The sequence below is a fragment of the Acanthopagrus latus genome, chromosome 19, assembly GCF_904848185.1.
Source record: "Acanthopagrus latus isolate v.2019 chromosome 19, fAcaLat1.1, whole genome shotgun sequence".
NCBI lineage: Eukaryota > Metazoa > Chordata > Actinopteri > Spariformes > Sparidae > Acanthopagrus > Acanthopagrus latus.
In genome coordinates, this window is record NC_051057.1 from 9,476,294 (window position 1) to 9,499,047 (window position 22,754).

The 22,754-nt window shown below is 37.7% G+C and overlaps 2 protein-coding genes across 2 annotated transcripts; both read right to left on the reverse strand.

Moving 5' to 3' along the window:
• Positions 1–5,192: 5,192 nt before the first annotated feature.
• Positions 5,193–15,084, reverse strand: LOC119008465 (B-cell receptor CD22-like). The gene is made up of 10 exons (XM_037078793.1): positions 14,909–15,084; positions 14,512–14,577; positions 13,824–14,207; positions 13,179–13,484; positions 12,816–13,064; positions 7,429–7,734; positions 7,066–7,314; positions 6,783–6,861; positions 5,975–6,032; positions 5,193–5,682 (listed from the first exon to the last, which is right to left on the reverse strand). The coding sequence occupies exons 1-10, from the start codon at positions 14,913–14,915 to the stop codon at positions 5,434–5,436; spliced, it is 1,953 nt and encodes a 650-aa protein (XP_036934688.1). The 5' UTR covers positions 14,916–15,084; the 3' UTR covers positions 5,193–5,433.
• Positions 15,085–15,334: 250 nt separating this feature from the next.
• On the reverse strand, positions 15,335–19,811 carry LOC119008459 (myeloid cell surface antigen CD33-like). Its single transcript, XM_037078786.1, has 8 exons — positions 19,671–19,811; positions 19,384–19,459; positions 18,657–19,037; positions 18,102–18,407; positions 17,683–17,955; positions 17,515–17,605; positions 17,291–17,327; positions 15,335–16,245 (listed from the first exon to the last, which is right to left on the reverse strand). Exons 2-8 carry the CDS (start codon positions 19,454–19,456, stop codon positions 16,177–16,179), a joined length of 1,230 nt encoding a protein of 409 aa, XP_036934681.1. The 5' UTR covers positions 19,457–19,459; positions 19,671–19,811; the 3' UTR covers positions 15,335–16,176.
• Positions 19,812–22,754: the final 2,943 nt, after the last annotated feature.

A 22,754-nucleotide genomic window follows, 5' to 3' on the forward strand; every position in this document is an offset into this window, starting at 1 on the left:
ATTAGAATCAAAATGTAAACCAGTGATAGTCTGGATAATTGAGGAATTAGTGACAAGTGTCCTCATCTCTTCACACATACAGATCAGATCACACTGAGGTTATATTTACATGATAATACACAAGGTAACTGAAGCAACAATTAAACAGCCAACTACAGCTGTCATGTCATATACATTTAGTGGAGTTGTCTGTGTCATTCTTTCACCTCATGAAAAATTCTGTCCCTCAAAAACACAGTAACATTAAAGGCCTCTGAGAAAAAGTCATCATGTGTAAGGACCACTTACAGAAGGTAATGTGATCTTCAGAGGACTCCAGCCAACACATTTTGACATAAAACCACTGGGGACATGACCTCTTTGTCTTCTGTGATGGCCCAGCCATTAATAAGATGAACTGATGGATTAAAACAAGCAGTAGACATAAATAAAAAGCCTTCATCTGCATCTTCATCATCTGAAATATTTCACACAAGTTGTCCTTATTACTGTTTTGGAAATAAAATATATTTACACACAAAGAAAAGATCAAGAAGGCAGAGAGAGGAAATCAGTATATAGATGTGATAAATCAGCTCAGTCATACACAACCTAATTATGAAGCTGCAGTATATTATGTCTGTGTTATATTCCATCAACATTGTTCCTGTTTACACTCCATCCTCTGTTCATCCCACCAAACTTCTGCAGACTAGTTGAATATTTAAGAATTAGAGGAACAAGAAATAGAGAAATATTTCATTTATGGTGAACGTGACGTCTTCCTCTTCTCCTTCATGATGCCTGAATCTCAATCACTCTGTTGACACTGTCTGATTCATCTGAGTCCTGAGAGAGAGACAGAGAGAGAGAGAGAGAGAGAGAGAGAGAGACAGAGACAGAGACAGAGAGAGAGACAGAGAGAGAGAGGTGTTGGTACTCTGCAGTGAGTTTAATGCAGCTCAAAGAGAAATGCCAGCAGCACCTTGAGCTTGTCTTGGTAAATCAAAGTCTAATATAAAGTGAGATCAGCTCTCCTTAATGAGATGAAGACAACTGACTGTTGACAGAATAATGCAGCTGTCCTCATCTGGCAGCTTACCTTCACTGGTTTGTTGCAGCATCTTGATCTGAAGCAGCTGAAAGAAAAGAAGATGGAATAAACAAACATGAATACAAGTGAAACATTTTAAAGAGAACAATAAGTCTGTAGCTGGAAATGATCACATCATAGAAAAGTTGGTCTCACCACTCAAAGATGACGATTGTACTGTAGAGCATTATGACTCCCAGGATCTTCACTGTAACGTGGACAGAAAGGCCAAACTCTGTAACAAGACAGCACGGTCACCTTCTCCTTAATGGAAAATGTTACAACTCTGAAACATCCTGAACTTTAATTCCTTCTGTTAACCTCAAATGTAAACTTGTACATCATAAAACACAGACTTTATTTAATGATAAATGTTCTCCAGCCACCACAAGATGCTGAGATATTCTCCAAGTAAGTGTTTAGTATTCTAGAAACAATTCATAAGAATGCAGTCAAAAGGGCTTCACTAAAACAAACAAGAAACACCAAAGCAGAAAAAAAAAAAGAAAGAAAAATGAGCAGACTCCCGAGATCATTTGTGGCCACACAGTAATAATCTCCTCCATCTGTCACATTAAAGCTGTAAAAATGTCCTTCAGCTACTTTCATCAGTCCATCTTTGCTGGTCCTGAACCAGCTGAAGCTGCTGACGGGAGGCTTGGCTCTGCTGGAGCAGGTCAGGTTCACCCAGCTACCTGCTGATGCACTGATGGACACTGAGGTGTCTTTAGGAGCATCTGAGGAAAATGTGACAGAGATGTGAGATATGAGAGTAACATCAGAGCCTGAATAAGATCCTTTATTTGTATCATGTGCTGACAGGATCCAATAACAAACTCTGGTTGCCTTACATGAAACACTGAGAGTCTTTGTCTCCTCTGCTGTCTTGACATCTTTTCCTTCATTCACAGGATATGTGGCAGAACAGCTGATGTTGTATCCATCATGTTGCTCTGACAGAGTGATGGTCTCCTGGATTTTAGTTGTAAAGGTTCCATCTGTGTTTTCCTCTGTTTTGTTGTGAGAGTCTTGTTGGAGATTCCAGGTGAGTTTAGGAGGGGAGTGTGGACAGGGAGTGAAAGCTGAGCAGGTTATAGTGACAGACTCCTTCTCCTTCAGATCACCTGAGATCTCAATTGTGGGGCGACGAGGAGAATCTGTGGGTCCAAATCACACATGTATTTTAAAGAAATCTTTAAGAAATCTTGTGTTTTTACAATGCTGGTGCTGACAGAATTTGCACTTTTTTTTCTTTTGTTTGTTTGTTTGTTTCAAATTTTATCATTCACTGTCAAATTTTGCGTTTAATTAGTGTTAAAAAGTATGGCAAAGTGAAACACCTCTTAAATTAAAATGTGTAATGGATTTCATGTTTTATTCTGAACAATAACATTATAGACTGACTGAAAGAAACTAAACTCTCTTACCTTCAATGTTTATTTGAAGAGGATCACAAACAGCTGTTGCCATGAATGAGTTGCTCTCAATCCTGAAGTAGTATGTGTTTGTGTAACTAGTGTTCAAACTGGAAAATAAAGTTGTGCAGTTTTTTTCTCTCAGGTTTCCAGTTATCTTCATTGGATAGATGTTATCTGTCCTACTGCTGTTGAAAATCACATTGTCTGGATAATCTTTAAACCTGAAGTCATTTTTAATCCACACTCCAAAGATTTCTCTGCTGCTGTCAAACTCTTGTTCTGATTTAGATCTAAAGTTACATGGGATTTGCAAACAAGATCCACTCAGTGCTTCCATCTTCTTTGGTGCAGTGATGAAGAGGCCTGACCTCTGAGTACAAGCAGCCAAAGCACCTGTGAACCAGAATCGTGATGAACAAACTGTCCTCATGAAGAGAAAGACAAATTATTTGATCAGTAAAACACAGTATTATTATACATTATTTTACATGAATTTCACAGTTTGAACTCAATTTGTTATTTTTCCTTATGATTCATTAATGTCTTTCATAAAAGTGAGTTAACAAACAGCTCACCTGAAACGAAGAGGAAACTCAGCAACATGTTGGCTGTCAGCATATTCACACACAGGACTGACAGGACACTCACACTTTCCCTGTTTAGCTGTTCTAATCAAGACTGCGTCAACTTCCTCTTTTATGGCTTTATGCCCCTTTTTTATATACTGAGTCTCTCCTTTCCTGCTGATATCCTGCCAGTATTATTATTCACACGACTCAATACAAGGATATATACTGTCAAATCTTTACATGAGTGTAAAATAATAATATTCTAATGATATGCATTAACGATTGTGATATATAAAGAGGCTACCAAAATCTAAAAACAGGAATAATGCAGAAAAGGTTCAGACTACTTTCGACTGAGAAAGCTGTCAAACACCAACAGACCTCAACCACCTCAGATACGCTCACACACATAACCAGCATCAGTGAATGTGAGAAACCAGTCAGTGGAAAGAAAAGTGGTTGACCCACCTTGTGTGTGATATTAGCTATAGATGGAATGATAATGATCTCTAACTGATCTCTTTTTTTAGTTGAATAATCCATGTGAGGGACTGTTGATGGCCCTTCAGAGTACTAACGGCCTCCACAGAAGAAAAACCGACGTGGACGTTGCACTTAATGTTTTGAGAACTGCTGCAGAGAAAGAGCTGGACTGTAAAGTCAGAGCCAATAACAGACTCTTCGTGGCCAACAGTGCAGCCTGGTGGTCATATTGTACATAAGAAGAGAGTGATTTTAAATGGAAAACACAATAACATGATGGGAGAACAATGTGTCACAGGTGAAAACCCTGCACATACAGGAGACGACAGAGGCACAACCGGACCATTTCTCACAGTTTTGGTTTCACTTACATTGTGAAAGTATTTTAGATGAAGAAATTATACATTTAGAGTCGTTACATTGAGAAATGAGAGAGGCCTTGTTTGACTTCATCGGTATAAACTGAGGATGCAGCTGGCCAAATCAGTGTGTTATTATCAGACAAAGTGTTTGAGTGTGAAGTGAATCCCATGAATAAAAACACTACTCTTCCTATTCATCACAGGCAGAAGGAGCATATTGGGGATTTAATTATTGAATATTGTTTCTGTTGAAATGTGATTGTTGGGAGGGTGGTTAAATGGCAAAGGTAAGTAACTGAATCTATTTCTCAAGTACTGCACTTACTGTCATTTTGAAGTACTTGAGCTTTGCTTGAGTATTTCCATGTTATGCTACTTTATACTTGCACTAAACATTTAAAAGGGGAATTTTGCACTTTCTGCTGAACTATATTTATTTGACAGCATCTGTTGCTGTTTGTATGAAGATTTTACACACTGGATTGTATAAAAACCTGTTAGAATACAAGCTTGTTAAAGACTGCAGTAATTCTGAACCTGTTTTGGCTTCTGACGTTGTGCAAAAAGCAGCGTGCGGTCAGTGTCACATTTCAGTTCCTGTGACTTATCAGCAGCTCCATCATAAAGTGTTTTATCTTCTCTGAACATCTCTCAAGGTTCCATCTCAGTACATGTCCAAATGATCCAGTATCTCACCAAAACACCAAAGATTACACTGAAAGTTCAATAACAAGAAACATTTTGTGCATCAGAACTTAGTTTTTTGTGATTAATGATGCCATATATCCTAATACATCAGTCAGAGGGACAGAACAAGTACTTCGAGTATGTACTCAATTCTTATGTACTTTTACTTGAAGGTACCATTTGTGAGAAAGTTGTTTCATGAGTTTCATTCCCAATTTGTCACATACTGACACTCTGGGATGGCAGACGACCCGACCTACAACCCCCCAAAAATCAACTCTTTTACAAATTGGGGGATTTTTAGCTGTAACAAAGTACAGTTTCATTGCTGTCTTGGTACTTGTACTCAAGTAAGGATCTGAATACTTCTCCCACCACCAGTTACAGCGCTTTGAATGAATATGTTTAAATCCAGGAGCAGTGTCTTCAGTAGTTTCAGGAAAACAGGGAGAGCAATAAATGAGAAACTGAGTCACTTTGGAAAAACTTTGTCAGAAATAAAAGCATTTTAAAATAATAATTAAAAAAATCTCTTTAATTAAAAATGCACTGCACTGCATTGATAATATGTGTGTAGAAATAATTCTGGTGTCATTCAGAGTCTTGTTCCTGAGACTTTGGACTTTTATTGGCACATATCAGGCATGTATAAATCCCACAGTAACAGCTGTGGGAGGTCAGAACTCACATATGGACATGTTGACAAGTGACAAAATGACATTTTGTCATTTTCCTGTCCATGCCTCAGGATCTTTTTCTACATTAGATCTAAATTAGAAATAAAGGTACATTAAGTATGAATCCTATTCAAATGTAATCTCTTTCCACTAACCCAACAACTCTCATTTTTTCTTCACTTGAGCGTAGAGATCTTCTGGGCCGTCAGCAGCCTGTGTTGTGCTGGTTGCTGTACTCGACACTTTGACCTGCGCATACAGGGTCTCCTCCTGCTGACCACTGTCCCGCAGCAAATCAGAAGAAGTTTTAGGCCTCTGCATGGAGAAGTCAATCTCTCCATAATGGAGGTTTTCGTCCTCTGCTTCTGTTATCCTTGCTGGCTCTTCAGTCATCAGCTCTTTACCTGTTTGACTCTGCAAAAGCAGGAAGTGTTGTGAGTGTCTGGATTGTGGACTGTCATCCGGATTTGGAGCGGCGATGCAGCTTTTAGTGCACACAGCAACAAAATATCTTATATTGTTAAAAAGAGAGCTCAAAATGAATTGCGTTATCCTGTTATATAGTCTTCAACCACCGTTCATGTCACGGATCATTTGTAACATTTGTCATTTAGGACAAATGCCTTCATACATTATATCATTCAGTACAAGAGATGCAAAACATTTAGAGTCAAGTGCTGCAGAGAACAGTTTAGCATTTTCCTACCTGATTCTGTTGTTGAATTAAATCTGTCGTCTTTGACCGCCTCACACACTTCAGGATGCTGTCAAATAAGACCATCAGTGAGAATCTGGATTGGTGCGTATACCGAATATAAATAAGAAATATGCTCTTTTAAAGGGTAACGCCACTAATTTTACACATGAAATTGTGTTTAAAGGTGTTGCGGTGTTCCACTCCATATGTGAAATAAGTAAAATGAAGCCTTTGATAATTCGAGAGGAAGCTCGAAGTAATCTGATAAATTACCTCCAGCTATGTTACTCGGTAGCTGAGCTGCCCGTTGGGTGATGTGGGTATCGGGTTTTCAAAAGGAAGAAGAATGTGTGGAACAGAAAAGTGATCTCTGCTCTGCTGTTTCCATTCTGATCATTCGTTTTTTAAAGGCACATTATTTGAACAGTGTTACGAGAGTGCGATGCAGACCAGTGGACTGCGTCTCCAAACCCAGTGCCCACTGGGGGTGTCACCGCTAAAGACAATAATCATAAGCTGCTATGAACAATAATTGTGACATTCAAAAAAGGAAGAATTTATATTGTGTTAGTAAAAAACATAGGATTGTATTGTGTAAATAATCCAGCACTTCCTAAATTGTTTGACTGGAAGGAAACGCTGCAGTAACAGTTTACAGTCACTCTCCACCAACCTATACACCACATCCCCTATGACGAATGTTGTTCATTTTCAAAATGAATTTGACTGAGAGCATAAATATGGAGTTACCCTTTAAGTCCCATTAACTCACAACTAACTAACAATCACAATAGCTGCTTTGATATGTCATACTTACCAAACACAGACAACCATGAGTACAATGATCCCAATGACTCCTCCAAGAATTGCCTCCCATGGTAGAGATCCAGGGGGTTCTGCTCATAGTGGCAAAGCAAACATAAGTTGGGAATAGACATAAAAACCTGTTCAGCCTTTGTGAGATCACTCTTGTCAATTCAGTTCATGTCAGTATTTACCTTTATTATCAAAGAAAAATTCTAAATACCAAGATTAAAATATGTAATCCAACATTAACTGCTCCTATTTTACCACTGAATGAAATACAGCTCCATGTTTACCTGCAACATTCAAATGGATCTGTGACGACGTCTGGTTACCGAGATCATTTGTGGCCACACAGTAATAATCTCCTCCATCTGTCACATTAAAGCTGTAAAAGTGTCTTTCAGCTACTTTCATCAGTCCATCTTTGCTGATCCTGAACCAGCTGAAGCTGCTGACGGGAGGCTTGGCTCTGCTGGAGCAGGTCAGGTTCACCCAGCTACCTGCTGATGCACTGATGGACACTGAGGTGTCTTTAGGAGCATCTGAGGAAAATGTGACAGAGATGTGAGATATGAGAGTAACATCAGAGCCTGAATAAGATCCTTTATTTGTATCATGTGCTGACAGGATCCAATAACAAACTCTGGTTGTCTTACATGAAACACTGAGAGTCTTTGTCTCCTCTGCTGTCTTGACATCTTTTCCTTCATTCACAGGATATGTGGCAGAACAGCTGATGTTGTATCCATCATGTTGCTCTGACAGAGTGATGGTCTCCTGGATTTTAGTTGTAAAGTTTCCATCTGTGTTTTCCTCTGTTTTGTTGTGAGAGTCTTGTTGGAAATTCCAGGTGAGTTTAGGAGGGGAGTGTGGACAGGGAGTGAAAGCTGAGCAGGTTATAGTGACAGACTCCTTCTCCTTCAGATCACCTGAGATCTCAATTGTGGGGTGACGAGGAGAATCTGTGGGTTCAAATTAAACATATATTTTACTCTAAACTATAAAGCAGAAATTAACAGAATCATTTTGATGTTGAATGCCAGAGCTGATGCAGAATCTCACACTTCTGCATGGAAACTACATAAAGTATTAATAATAGTTTGTTCTCCTTTTAGTGTTTAAAAGTGTTTAATGTTTGACTCTGTTAATTCAGAATTGAAATTCCTGACAAAGTGAAACACTTATTCTGAACAATAACATTATACTGACTGACAGAAACTAAACTCTCTTACCTATAATGTTTATTTGAAGAGGATCACAGATAGCTGTTGCCTTGTTTGGGCTGATTTCAATCCTGAAGTAGTATGTGTTTGAGTAATTACTGATTAAATTGTAAAATAAAGTGGTGCAGTTTTTCTCTCTCAGGTTCCCAGTTATCTTCATTGGATAGATGTTATCTGTGCCACTACTGTTGAAAATCACATCTTTGGGATTGTTATCAAATGCGTGGTCGTTTTTAATCCACACTCCAAAGATTTCTCTGCTGCTGTCAAACAGTAGTTCTGATTTAGGTCTAAAGTTACATGGGATTTGCAAACAAGATCCACTCAGTGCTTCCATCTTCTTTGGTGCAGTGATGAAGAGGCCTGACCTCTGAGTACAATCAGCCAAAGCACCTGTGAACCAGAATCGTGATGAACAAACTGTCCTCATGAAGAGAAAGACAAATTATTTGATCTCCAGATGACTATGTCAGCACAACAGAAGAGCTCAGGCAGAAAACACAGTATTATTATACATTATTTTACATGAATTTCACAGTTTGAACTCAATTTGTTATTTTTCCTTATGATTCATTAATGTCTTTCATAAAAATGAGTTAACAAACAGCTCACCTGAAACGAAGAGGAAACTCAGCAACATGTTGGCTGTCACCATATTCACACACAGGACTGACAGGACACTCATCACCTGGGCTTACAAACAGAAGAATGCAGTTCTGTTTTTGGCATTTTTGGACTGCAAAGAAATCGGAACATGGCACACATTTACAACACAAACCTGCATCGTACAACAAGGAAACCCTGTGGGCTGAGATCAATTATTGAATTTCTGGTATTTTCAGTTCTATAAAATATTCTGCAGATATAAAGACTCATTTATTCAATTTTTGTTCAGCCTGACAAACTCAACCAAATAATATAATTGTCTAAAAGTAAAACAAGTGAAAACAAATCCTTACCAGACAACGAAAGAGAGCGAGAGAGAGCGAAAGGGGCAATGAGACGCTTCGGCGGTGATGATGATATCAGAGTGGAAACTCTTCAGTTGACAAATTTTAGCTGAAGTGCAACACCTAATGACCAACTTCCCTTTTTAGCTTTTGCATTTCAAAACCAAGTCTACTTCCTGTGTTTGAAATCTACAAAGACAAGTGCGAGACATATTCTAATCAAAATTCTGCTTCTTCTTTGCTCTTTGTTGAATCTCATGTTTAAAAGGACTGTTGTGGGAAATTCGGCACGCTCAACAATTCAGGAGAGACAAAGAAAACTCAAGAGACCCCATGACTTACGATGAAGTGGTTTTATATAACGTGATCAAGGAGGAACAACATAACAATTCAACTGTGGAATACCAAGACGATTCCTCCTGAGTCTCCCCAACATTCAGGTTCTTTGCTCTCTGCTCAGGCGGCACCTTACCGCCATACATGGTTATTTGTTTGATCTATATGTGGTCGCAGACTAAAGACTGTCGCGTTTGTTCTCAATTCCTCACTAAGTCAGAGGTGAGAAGCAGTGAGTTTACAAAATAACTGCCTTGGTTAGTCAGAGATCCGTTTGTAAGCATGTCTGCAGCTGCCACGATCGACCATGAGTGGTATACACTCACAGAACAAGAGGTCACTGTGCCCCTCATCCATACATTATCATGCGTTAACAAATAGTGATTATCACTTCTTAAATTCCAGTTGGTTCATGTTGTAGATCAGCTAGGTTGCACATTAATGATTTCACAGCTGCTGATTATATCCCATGACACAGGAGGAAGAGAGAGGCAACAGACCGGTAAACTCAACCAAATCACATCTTTCAGTTATCGTCATGCTATTTGCATAAAAAAAAAAAAAAATCACAACATTTCTTTCTTTCCTTCTTTTTTAAAATTTTTTTTATTTTGCAGCTATTAGCTTTCTGAGATGGATATATACATATATATATATATATATATATATATATATATATATATATATATATATATATATATATATATAAAACATTTGTCAGAGGTCAAAGAACTATTTTGCATGCTTTTAGAAATGTCATGTGATGATTTCAGTAATGTTCACAGACAATACATAAAAGGTTGTGTGCCAAGCTATTTTTTTCAAGTACAACCAATGGACAAACAATAAGTGTCCATCATCTTCAATCAAAACACAAATCCACATATGATTCCTGAAATAGGATGCATGCTTTCAGCCATTCAGCTGCAGTATGTGCGGTGAATCAGAATCAGCTTCATCAGCAAAGTGTGTGTGCACATATTCATGGAATTTGACTTCAGTTTTGAGTTGCACTCAGTGTACTTGCACACGGTTCCAAGAACAATCTGCTGTGAGAAAATACATTTTGAGATCTATAAACACTGTGCGCACTGAAAAAAACACCCACAAAATGTCACATTTCAAATAAAATACAATGTAGAGGTAAAGAAAAAACATTTGCCTGTGAAAATGTGACAATTTGTGTTTAAAGGTTGCTCGTTATGCTCATTTTCAGGTTAGTACTTTTATTAACTAAGGTTTCCACTACTAACTGTTAAACACTTTAATGTTCAAAAAACACAATTGTTCTCATACTATCTATCACTGCTTCACCTCTATTCACCCTCTGTCTGAACACTTTACTTCCATGCCTGTCTCTTAAAGGCCCTCCTCTCCGGAGGTTCCTCTGATTGGTCATCTGTCACAGGTCTGAGCAGGCACTGCCCACTGTGTTTCCACATCAGCTCTGACAGTATTTTTTTTGACCATGGCTGTGTTGGAGGTGTGAACAGAATTCCGGATGGCTCGTTCAGAGTCACAATATTTGAATACAGACTGCGTGTATTTCTCTATTGTTGAGCATTTTGATCCTTTCACAGTAGTTATATGGCACCTAGATCTGTTATATAATAAAAGATAAAACAACATGGAAATCTTACTTTCACTAATATGATGCCTTAAAAAAAGGCCATACATTCATTTTTTCCTCACTTCAGCGTAGACAGACTCTTGGCAGTCAGCAGTCTGTGTTGAGCTGTTTGGTGTCTTGGACACCACAACTTGAGCATACAGTACATCCGAGTATGAGGATGGTTCCGGTCTCCGCTGGGTAAAGTCAATCTCTGCATAATGGATGTCTTCTTTTTCTGTGGCTCTGGCTGGTTGGTGAACAGCTGGCTCATCTGCTGTTAGGCTCTGTGAAAAAAAGAGGAAACAAGAAATGTGGTGATGAGCTGAGGCTGAACCCTTAACTACTTCCTTTATTTCACCTCATTTTGTCACTCACTCATCTCCCACTACAATAACAAAATGATAATAATCACAATAATCAATAATAATAATCAAGGTTTTAGTGGACAGGAAATCCTGTTTTGTATGCCAAAACTATAAATGGGCTCAGGTATTTTCAGATACCACAGTGTGTTGTTGATGGGGGGTTTTTTAACAGGATGTTTCCCCACATTTCCTGTGTGACTACATATGTGGCGGACAGTGAGGAACCTGTTTAGCTCAGTGTAGACCCCATGAGCGCAATCAGTATCAAATAGATACATAATCAAAATACACAATTCTGTACTTCCCCACCTGTACCTGTTGTGAAACTGGACGTCTTGACTTCAACCACCTAGAAAATATAAGAGGGCAGTTAGTTTAACTGTTAATAATAATAATAATAATAATAATAATAATAATAATAATAATAATAATAATAATAATAATAATAATATAAAAAATGGTACAAAGTGCTTAACATACAACTTAGAAACCATAAACTAAATACAACAACTAATAAACAGATTCATTTACACTATAGATCAAAGCAGGTCAGTTCACAGTTTAATGGATTTGAAAATTAAGTCTGTCAACCATTTAATGCTTTAAAGGTGAATTAAAGAACTCTGCTTGATGTGAGAAATGCCTAAAGGTTCACTTGCTTTACATCACTGAAAGAAAAAAGGATTGAGTATCTGTGATGTTAAGCTTTCTTGGTGTCAGTTCACTATGAAAGGAAATTCCACATTTATACTGTAGGCCTTTTAGATTGGGAACTAAAGTTTCTTACACTGCCAGCATACAGTGGCATGTATGTTGGCATGACCACCAATTAAGCAAGACAAATAATGTGACATTGAAAAAGAGAAATGGTGCCATCTGAGTAAAAATGAATATCTGTGTTGTGTATGTGTATACTGTGACCACGTGGCAACATTTTAACACAACAGTAATGGGCCCAGTATAGAACCCTGAAGAACACCACAAATATACCTCTGACTCAAATTCTCAGGAACTGAATGAATTTAAAACAAACCCAGAAATGTCACCCATTCTCTGAGACATTCAATCAAAATAGAACCATCAGTGGTGTCAGTTGCATACCTGAGCTCTAAGAAGACAAATGTGAACAAATAACCCGTTTTAATAACAAACTAATCACACACTGAAAATAAGAAAATGTGTGCAGAAACAGAGCTGATCTGTGTGGATAAATCTGGATATAAATAGATTTCAGTTACTTACCAAACGGCACCAACTGCACAGATGATAACAATGATGCCAATCACCCCTCCAGCCACTGCCCCCTGTTTTGCTCCTACAGAAACAAAAACTTTGTAAGTTAAGTCAGAAAGTACCATGCCTCTCACCAAGCTTTCCTCCAAAGCTTAGTTTAACACTTCGTATTTTGCTTTTTATATTTTACAATATAATGTGTTGGCTGTGTCTGTAAGACTTGGACACAAGTGATACTGTTGATATTTTACACTGATGCATAAAATACATAATCCAACGTTAACTGCTCCTATTTTACCGCTGGAACTACAGTTCTTTGTTTACCTGTATTATTCCGATAGATCTCTGATGACTTCTGACTCCCGAGATCATTTGTGGCCACACAGTAATAATCTCCTCCATCTGTCACATTAAAGCTGTAAAAGTGTCTTTCAGCTACTTTCATCAGTCCATCTTTGCTGGTCCTGAACCAGCTGAAGCTGCTGACGGGAGGCTTGGCTCTGCTGGAGCAGGTCAGGTTCACCCAGCTACCTGCTGATGCGCTGATGGACACTGAGGTGTCTTTAGGAGCATCTGAGGAAAATGTGACAGAGATGTGAGATATGAGAGTAACATCAGAGCCTGAATAAGATCCTTTATTTGTATCATGTGCTGACAGGATCCAATAACAAACTCTGGTTGTCTTACATGAAACACTGAGAGTCTTTGTCTCCTCTGCTGTCTTGACATCTTTTCCTTCATTCACAGGATATGTGGCAGAACAGCTGATGTTGTATCCATCATGTTGCTCTGACAGAGTGATGGTCTCCTGGATTTTAGTTGTAAAGGTTCCATCTGTGTTTTCCTCTATTTTGTTGTGAGAGTCTTGTTGGAGATTCCAGGTGAGTTTAGGAGGGGAGTGTGGACAGGGAGTGAAAGCTGAGCAGGATATAGTGACAGACTCCTTCTCCTTCAGATCACCTGAGATCTCAATTGTGGGGCGACGAGGAGAATCTGTGGGTCCAAATCACACACACATATTAAATTGAAGAATTCAGTACAGTACAAGAGCCCTTTATATTAAATTTAGTCAGCTTCATCATGAGATAGTAATATTAATTTGGCCATTTCTGCATTCTTGCAGAATTTAACCTTTAACAACGATAAATGTGACTGACAGACAGTCACCACATGATACTTCCCTTTTTTCTAAGTCTCCACATATGAGTGCTATTAATAGCAATGAAAAAAATGTCTAGATTCACAGTCAAGTTAAAGATCATGGTGCTTGCTGTTTAAGCCTCAAGCTGCAACAACATTATGAACTGACTGATAAAAACAAAACTCTCTTACCTTCAACTGTTATTTGAAGAGGATCACATGAAGATGTTGCCCTGAATGAGTAAGTCACAATCCTGAAGTAGTATGTGTCTGTGTAACTAGTGATTAAACTTGAAAATAAAGTAGTGCAGTTTCTCTCTCTCAGCTTCCCAGTAATACTCATTGGATACATGTTATTTGTCTCACTACTGTTAAAAATCACATTGCTAGGATCCAGTTCAAATCTTGGGTCACTCTTAATCCACACTCCAAAGATTTCTCTGCTGCTGTCAAACAGTAGTTCTGATTTAGATCTAAAGTAACATGGGATTTGCAAACAAGATCCACTCAGTGCTCCCATCTTCTTAGGTGCAGTAACGAGGAGGTTTGAACTCCTAGTACAAGCAGCCAAAGCACCTGTGAATCAGAATCATGATTAACAAACAGTCGTCATGAAGAGAAAGACAAAATACGCTCATCCCCAGATCACTCAGTCAGTACTGTCACAGCGACACAAGAACTCAGGCAGAAAACACAGTTCATAATGTTTACATGAATTTCAGAAAAATAACACAAATGGAGTTCAAGCTGTCAGTGACATTCCAAAATGTGCAAAGAAAATATCCTGAAACATAACTGTAATGATAAAGAAAGCAGCAGTATGTTATTGTTAATTTCTTTTCACTTTTGATCCAGACTGCAAATGATGAAAACAGCTCACCTGAAACGAAGAGGACACACAGTAACATGTTGACCGCCACCATATTCACACACAGAAACTTGCTCCCTGGATTTGGAAACACCATAACACATGTCACTTAAACACTCTCACAACACATTCATGATGTTTTAAAGCAACTTCCCTATTTTAAATATACACAGCAAACTTTCCATGTGCAACCAGAAGTTCCCTCATTTTTGTAAGCGGTAATTGCTGTGCTTTCAAAATCAGTTAAAATTCTCCAAAATTTAATAAAATACTGATGTCGTTTGTTTTGGTTTTTTCACTTAAAGTAAAACTAAAACTATACAGATAAATAACGTGTCTCTCAGTGCAACTGAATTAAAGGTTTAGTTTTAGGCGCTCAGAAATAAAAGCAAAAAAAAAGTTTCCTTACCGAGCATGGCCACAGATAGAAAATAACCCCCCAACACTGAGGTTACTTCCGAGGCAACAAACCACTTTACTTGGCAGTTATGAGGAAATGGAGCACACTTAGTTTCTAGGGAAAGTTTCCAGTTTTCTAGCTTCTTGTCACTTGACCCATATGACTAAACACTGCAGAAACACAGGCAGTTTTGTCTGTACTGCTTGTATGCAGTGAGCAGGAAGTCAGATGTTGCGACATCTTAAAATCTCTAGGTTTTAATTTACAAATTCTTCTTCAGTGATCCAGAGTTTTAACATGACTCTCTCACGCCTTTATACATATATTAAGTAATGCACAATCACAATGACATAGGGGACTGTATGTAAATCACACGTACAACAGTTACTACAAAGTTTTTTTTTTAAAAAATGCTTTCCTTCTGAACATTTTCGGTCACATGAAAAGCTTCATTTTTATTTCATTAAGCACACTTCACATACATCCAATGCAAAATGATGACATGGAATAAGCATCTTTTCGATACTTTAGTATTTTCCAAACCTGGATGGTATTTTCTCAGATTTTTGTGTAAGTGACTGATGCTAACAGCAACTTCTGAAATCGGCCCAGTATTGAGCGAGGCCGCTGTAATGTAATCCCTCTGAGCAAATGTGCCTTGACTTTTTTTAAATTAAACTGAGGGATGACAGGCAACACGATGGGGGGGGGGTGACAAGCAGGAAGAGGCCACAGGTCGAACTCGAACCCCGGGCTGCTGCAGCGAGGACAAGACCTCTGTACACGGGACAACCCGCTCTTCCAACTGAGCTATTGGGTGCTACAGATCTCTACGTAATGTTGCTTTAATATGTCACATCTCCTACAACATCTGTTAGATTAAAACACATTTTCAAATCTCCCCTCTGAACCCTTGAGGAGGATATATTGTAAATTGCGATCTTATTGTTTTCCTCTGAAATTGTGAAAAAAAAAAAAAAAAAAAAATTAAATGTCCAGACAGCAGCAACTTACCAAAAACAGGAAAATATGGTCCAGGTTGAAAAATAACCAATATTAGACTTTGAGAACAAAATAAAAAAGTCAGGTGCCATAGATGATTTCAACATGAGATACATTCTTTATGATAATGTTTTCACCTCAACAAAGAAACACATGGTGGAAAAAAACACATTATAAAATGATTATACACCCAAGTCTGTGGTAATCAGCATCAACAGTTTATCATAGGCTGCACGCTAACAAGTACAGTCAAAGAGGGCGAAATATTCGCATCTTCATTTTCCCTGTCTGTTTCCTGATGATGGCTGACGCACTGCGTTCACATAGTCTGGTTCTACGGCCTCCTGTGGAGACGACACAAGAGAAAGTGATGGGAATACAGTTGAAATAGTTTTTGTCACTGTAAGGCTCCAAGTGGCTTTTACAAAACAGCTACAACATGTCATTTGTGTTGCAGGCGCGGTAGTGTCAAGGGGTCTTAAAACCCACATCGGAACAGCAGGTGCAGGCAATCAACCACAGCCTCTCTCTCTCACACACTCACACACACACAGAGAAAAATGATTTCTGAACAGCAAAAACACTTTAATGTGTTTTCAGATTGTTGCGCCGCCCTTAAGTGACCAATTTATTCAAGACATATAAAAGCTGCTGTATGTAAGAATTGTCTACCTGTTGAATTCATACTCAAAACAAGTAAGTAACTGCTAGCTGTAGCTGTCCTTAGCTAGTTAGCTCAATTAATAGTGCAGCTAGCGGTTCAGACTGGTGGTGTTTATATCACTAGAACGGGAGCTTTGGACGGGGACGAGCTGTAGCCAGCTGGTTAACAAGCTGACTTAAAAAGATATTTCTGCAACACAATACATAGAAATGATAATGACAAAACAATCAGCACATTTTTTGAATGTTTATAACTAGAATTGTTACATATAGCCCCTTTAACTGAGGTTTCAAGCTACTATGCCTCAATTGTTTTTCTTTGTTTTTACTTGGGATTGTATTTAATGGATATCTATTTTTTTATTTTTCGCTTTTTCTTCTGTCATCAGCAATCCATGCTTTTATGGATGAAAAAAATGTAACTGTTCACAACTTTATATGTTTAAGGTTTTAGAAAAATATTACTTATTGACACATCCAGCAGATACAGACCAGTCTGGTGACCAGCTAGTTACTAACCTCTGCCATGATATGTTTTTTTTTATGTTCCTTCCATTTCCTCAAATGACCTACTTTCAAAATCACTAATAGATCTTGTTAAATGACTAAATTCAGCTCTGATTCATCAAAAGAAAAAGTCAGAATATCTGCCCTCACCATTAAGTCCCTGCATTGTTTGCATTGTTGCAGTGTTAAGATGACTTTTAATGATCTCATCCAGCTTACCTTCGGTGGTGTGGTGGAGCGTCTTAATCGAAACCAGCTGAAAGACAAAAGATGATGGATTATATATATATGTATATATATATGTGTATATATATATATATATATATATATATATATATATATATATATATATATATATATACATTACATCATAACTGCCAACATTTTATCCACGTAATGAACTGATGCGTCTCATACAGGATGATAGCTGCAGTTAGTCTCACCACTCAAAGATGACTGACACACTGACAAGCGTTATGATTCCCACAAGCTTTACCACAACTTGGACCCCAACCAGTCCAGACTGTTGACCACCTGTAACACAACAGCATGGTCACCTTCTAAACACGTTACCTCCCTAAAACATCACAAACCATAATTACAGCAGTTACCTTTAAAGGTCAGCTGTAGTCCTGTTGAAAGCTGAATGTCCAGATCGTTTCTGCATCCACAGTAGAACAATCTGCCTCGATCACTGTTGGTCACTTCAAAACCATAAACCTGCGTATCAACTCTGATCAGTTCCAGTCTGCCGTCACTGAGCATGAACCAGACAAAGTGGACAATGGCGGGGTTTCCTCTGCAGGAGCAGGTCAGGTTCACCACACTGCCGACTGACACTGGATCAGTGGGACTGATGACCACGGAAGTGTCCCTGGGAGAGTCTGGAAGAAATGTTATGTCATTTATTTAGTCAACATGATAGAAAAATTATTTTGTAAAAGAAGTGAATGGAACATGCATGTTAAAAAAAATCCCTGAAGTTGCTGTTTATCATCTCAACAAAACAAAATAAAAATTGAAGTCATACATGAAACACTGAGAGTCTTTGTCTCCTCTGCTGTCTTGACATCTTTTCCTTCATTCACAGGATATGTGGCAGAACAGCTGATGTTGTATCCATCATGTTGCTCTGACAGAGTGATGGTCTCCTGGATTTTAGTTGTAAAGGTTCCATCTGTGTTTTCCTCTATTTTGTTGTGAGAGTCTTGTTGGAGATTCCAGGTGAGTTTAGGAGGGGAGTGTGGACAGGGAGTGAAAGCTGAGCAGGTTATAGTGACAGACTCCTTCTCCTGCAGATCACCTGAGATCTCAATTGTGGGGCGACGAGGAGAATCTGTGGGTTCAAATCACACACACAAAATCCTTGTAATTTGTAAACAGATTCTGTAGATCAGGGAGGGTTTTTATGCTTCAATTGCTTCAATTCCCTCAAATACAGTTTACTGTTTTAATAACATTTGTGTGTTTCATTAAAGTCCCTGAAGACATGTGCTCATCATCATGAATACTATTCATCTAAAATCTCAGCTAATCTGCATCAAAGTGGAGTGGGAAAAAAAGTGGAGAAAAAAAACTCTCTTACCTTTAACTGAGACTTGAAGAGGATCACAATATGCTGATGCTCTGAATGGCCAGTTTTCAATTCTTAAGAAATATGTGTCAGTGTATTTTGGGATTAAACTGGAAAACAGAGTGGTGCAGTTTTTTTGAGACAGGTTTCCAATAATACTCATTGGATAGGTGTTAACTGTGCCACTGCTGTTGAGAATGACGTTGTTGGTACTGACAAATCTGGCGTCGCTCTTAATCCACACTCCAAAGGTGTCTCTTTCACCGTCAAACTCTTGTTCTGGCTTGGGTCTGAACATACATGGGATGAGCAAACAGGATCCACTCAGTGCTTCCATTGTCATTGGTGCAGTGATGAAGAGGCCTGCATCCCCTGGACAGGCAGCCAAAGCACCTGGACACGAGATTAATGATCGACAAAATGTTTTGAACAATCTTCATGTCAAGAAAGACATTTTCATATGCACCTAAGTACTAATATTTACATTTTAGTTATCATTATTATTACGCGGTTTTGATTGGTTTGCAAGCAGGTAACAGCCTCCCTTCAGGCTGCAATGAGCTGGACCCCAATGGGCATCAACCAATAAATCTCCACATAACTAAGTCAGTATTGTTACAGTGACACGAGTAAACAAAGATGATAGTATCTACCTAACTTCAGAAGGAAAAAAATGTAAGTTTAAACTGTAAAATAATTCAAATGTCTGAAAATAACAGTGAGAGAGCCAAAAACTTACCGGAAACAAAGAAGATGCTCAGCAACATGTTGGCTGTCACCATATTCACACACAGGACTGCCATGACACTCATCACCTGGGTTTACAAACACAACAGTGCGCTTATTTTGAAGTTATCCCGGTGATTCATGTGGATTTTATGCAGATTTTACAAAGCATTTATGTTCTCATAAAGTAAACATCCCCGATTAAAACTGATATCATTGTCCTGTATGACCAGTCATAGTTGTGTTTTAAGCAGTAATAAACATTTGCAGAGTTAAATCATGACATATGATATTAAATACCTGAAAAACCTGGAAAATGAAATCCTGCAGAACGTCTTTCCAAAGCAGATCACAGAATTCTGTGGCTTTAAATGGTAAGAAGTGCAATCCGTGAAGCAGTCACATTATTTGCCTTGCTAAACTATCCCGAAGCCAAAAGGGGGAAGATGGATGACTTATAAAAGTAAAGAGAAGTGATGACATTGTTGAACTTCAGCTGTGTTCAGGAAATGTACACAACAGACCAACATAGCAACTACCGGATTTAGCCAGTGTGATTGAAAGCAAGTTTTGTGACCACATACAGTTCCTTTAGCAGATATGACGTGACCTCAAGGACTGCAGTTGTGCAGAAAACCTGGTGGTTGTCACCCAGGTCTTTGTATCATGACTTTACAAGCCTGTGTACACATACATGGTGACATGTGAAAAAGACTCACCACTCTTCCTCATTATCTCATACTTTTAATTTTAAAAATACATTTTTCTTTTTTGAGTTTACAGTTTACATACTGCAGGAAAACAACTATTGTGGTAAAGAAAACAAATGAGACAGTCAAACCCTCTTCTCAGCAAACAGCAGTGGCAGCATAAGTTAAAAATAAAAATAAAAAAAAGAAAAAGCTTTGTTTTTATCTTTTAGAAAACAGGAAATAATGTCATGGCAGAATATTACGGAGGAGTTTATACATTCAAACAACATTTACCCAGACCTGCTCATCATGTTCTTCTCTCCAAGCTCACAGAATGTAAAATTATTTAATATTCAATGGCCAAGAAAACAAAAAGCAATCTTTCCTTGTAAGTGGCACAACAACAACACACAAAAATGTGGAAACGAGACAAAATGAAATATAACAGTGACATCTTCCTCTTCTGCGTCAGGTTCATGATGCCTGTAACTCAATCACTCTGTTGAGATAGTCAACACTTCTACTGCTTCCTGCAGAACTGTCAAATACATCATCACATTTCATAACAGCAGCACCCAGTGGCTTTTTAACCTCATCTTAATCCTAGATATGTATGTTAAATTATCCTAAAGTAGCCCCAGAGTAAATTCACAGTAAAAAGACAGTAAACCTTCCAACAGTAATAGTTGGAGTACAGGCATGGTCCCCTTTGCTCTCTTTTAAATGATGAAAGCTGATTTCTGAGTTCGAACACGCTGAACTGTTTATGTATTTTTTATTATGCAAAAAAACAAAGTGGAAAATACAATGGATCCAAATCATTGTATTTCCTTGCATGTGTTGAAAAAACCTCATGTTCAGGAACATTACGGAACAAATGTGTTATCTACTTTCCAGAAGCCTTCATATTGCTCAGTCTGTCTTTAAAGTGGCACACTTACATTCACTTTCTGTGGATGTGACTTCAAATTCTTCAGTTATCACTGGCTTTGCCATTAAGAGATGAGCCATCACGGGGAAGTTAAAATCATGTTTCCTGTATCTGAATGCACATTGGCTTAGAAATTAGATAATTATATTTTCCAAACGAAACGATGCCTGGACAACTAAAATAATACTGTCACTAACACTAAAATTTCATTCACATTTCTTACCGATAAATAACTTTGGAGTAAAATGTGAATAGACAGCCACTATGAGAACACTGCAGGCCAGGTGACCAGTTTCCCCTGTGAACAAAGTTCTCAGCATCTACTTACCGGTTTGTCTTTTATGTTTCCCTCCACCACTTCTCTGTCACAGCGGTCTGTCAGCCACAGAGACAAACCACATGTATGTACACCTTATAGTGAATCATGCTGAGAGCCACATTAAGACTCATTTCAGCTCTACTTCAGTCAATCTAAACTCCTCCATCTATTTCTACCATAGTGTACAAGTATATAAACTTCATATTTAATGCACATAATACTGTATTATATAATAGATAATAACATATAAAGCAACTACATATACAGTTTTTCCATTTCTCTAAAGTGAATGACTGGAGTACCTGCCAAGACAGATATTAATGGTTGAGACTATTTTGAAACTTTTCAGTTTAACGCTTTCGTTCAAATTGAGGACAGTAGGAGGCAACAACGCGTCCCGAGCGTGTCTGGCTGCCCGGAAATAGAAATGAGTGTAGATGAAGCACTACCACCTCAAAAATAGCTTTTTGTGGAGTTGTGGCTACCACACCCTATTCATATTTGCTGGAAGTAGCACCCTGACATATTGTTTGCTTGTGTTGTTGTTTTGTTTGTTTATCTTGTATAAGGAACGTTTCCCACTGATGAACCACTGCAGTTATTGGCTTAAAAGCCTGATGTCATTTCTGACACTTAATGTGTATTGAGCTTTGGCTCTTATGTCTGTCTTGTGTATCAAGTTGTTAATTACAGCAATTATGTTAAACACAGCTTTATGTATCCTGTAGTTACCAATTATTGGACTCTACTGTGAAAACATAAGAATTTTGAAAAAATCAATTAAATAAGTCAGTGTGATGTTCAAAGGTTTAGGTGTATTTATCATCTAATTGCAGAAAATAAATAATATTGAGCTGGATAATATTTTAAAAGGTTTAAAAGGTTTTATTGTAAAAAAAAAATCTTATCTAATACATATCTCTACATCAACCTAAATATCAATCTATACATATATCAAAACATCATCTATACATATATCAAAATATCATCTATACATATATCAAAACATCATCTATACATATATCAAAACATCAATCTATACATATATCAAAACATCAATCTATACATATATCAAAACATCATCTATACATATATCAAAACGTCAATCTATACATATATCAAAACATCATCTATACATATATCAAAACATCATCTATACATATATCAAAACATCATCTATACATATATCAAAATGTCAATCTATACATGTATATATATATATATACACATCTTTATATATCAATATGTACATATATATCTACATCTCTCTAGAAATCTCTATAGACATATTAACATCTACTTATACATCAATCTAAACATCTAAGTATGTATACACATATCTACATTTCAAATTGTATGTATTCTGTATGTATTCTATGTATGTATTTCTTAACATCTATCTAAACATCAATCTATACATATATCTTAAAATCTATCTAGAC

Coding starts and splice junctions, on each gene's coding strand:
- LOC119008459 (XM_037078786.1), bottom strand. CDS start 19,456: ATGAGTGTCATGGCAGTCCTGTGTGTGAATATGGTGACAGCCAACATG. Junction 17,956..18,101: donor AAAGACTCTCAGTGTTTCAT/GTATGACTTCAA, acceptor CATTTCTTCCAG/ACTCTCCCAGGGACACTTCC. Junction 16,246..17,290: donor GCTCCACCACACCACCGAAG/GTAAGCTGGATG, acceptor TCGTCTCCACAG/GAGGCCGTAGAACCAGACTA.
- LOC119008465 (XM_037078793.1), bottom strand. Junction 13,065..13,178: donor AAAGACTCTCAGTGTTTCAT/GTAAGACAACCA, acceptor CATTTTCCTCAG/ATGCTCCTAAAGACACCTCA. Junction 7,315..7,428: donor AAAGACTCTCAGTGTTTCAT/GTAAGACAACCA, acceptor CATTTTCCTCAG/ATGCTCCTAAAGACACCTCA.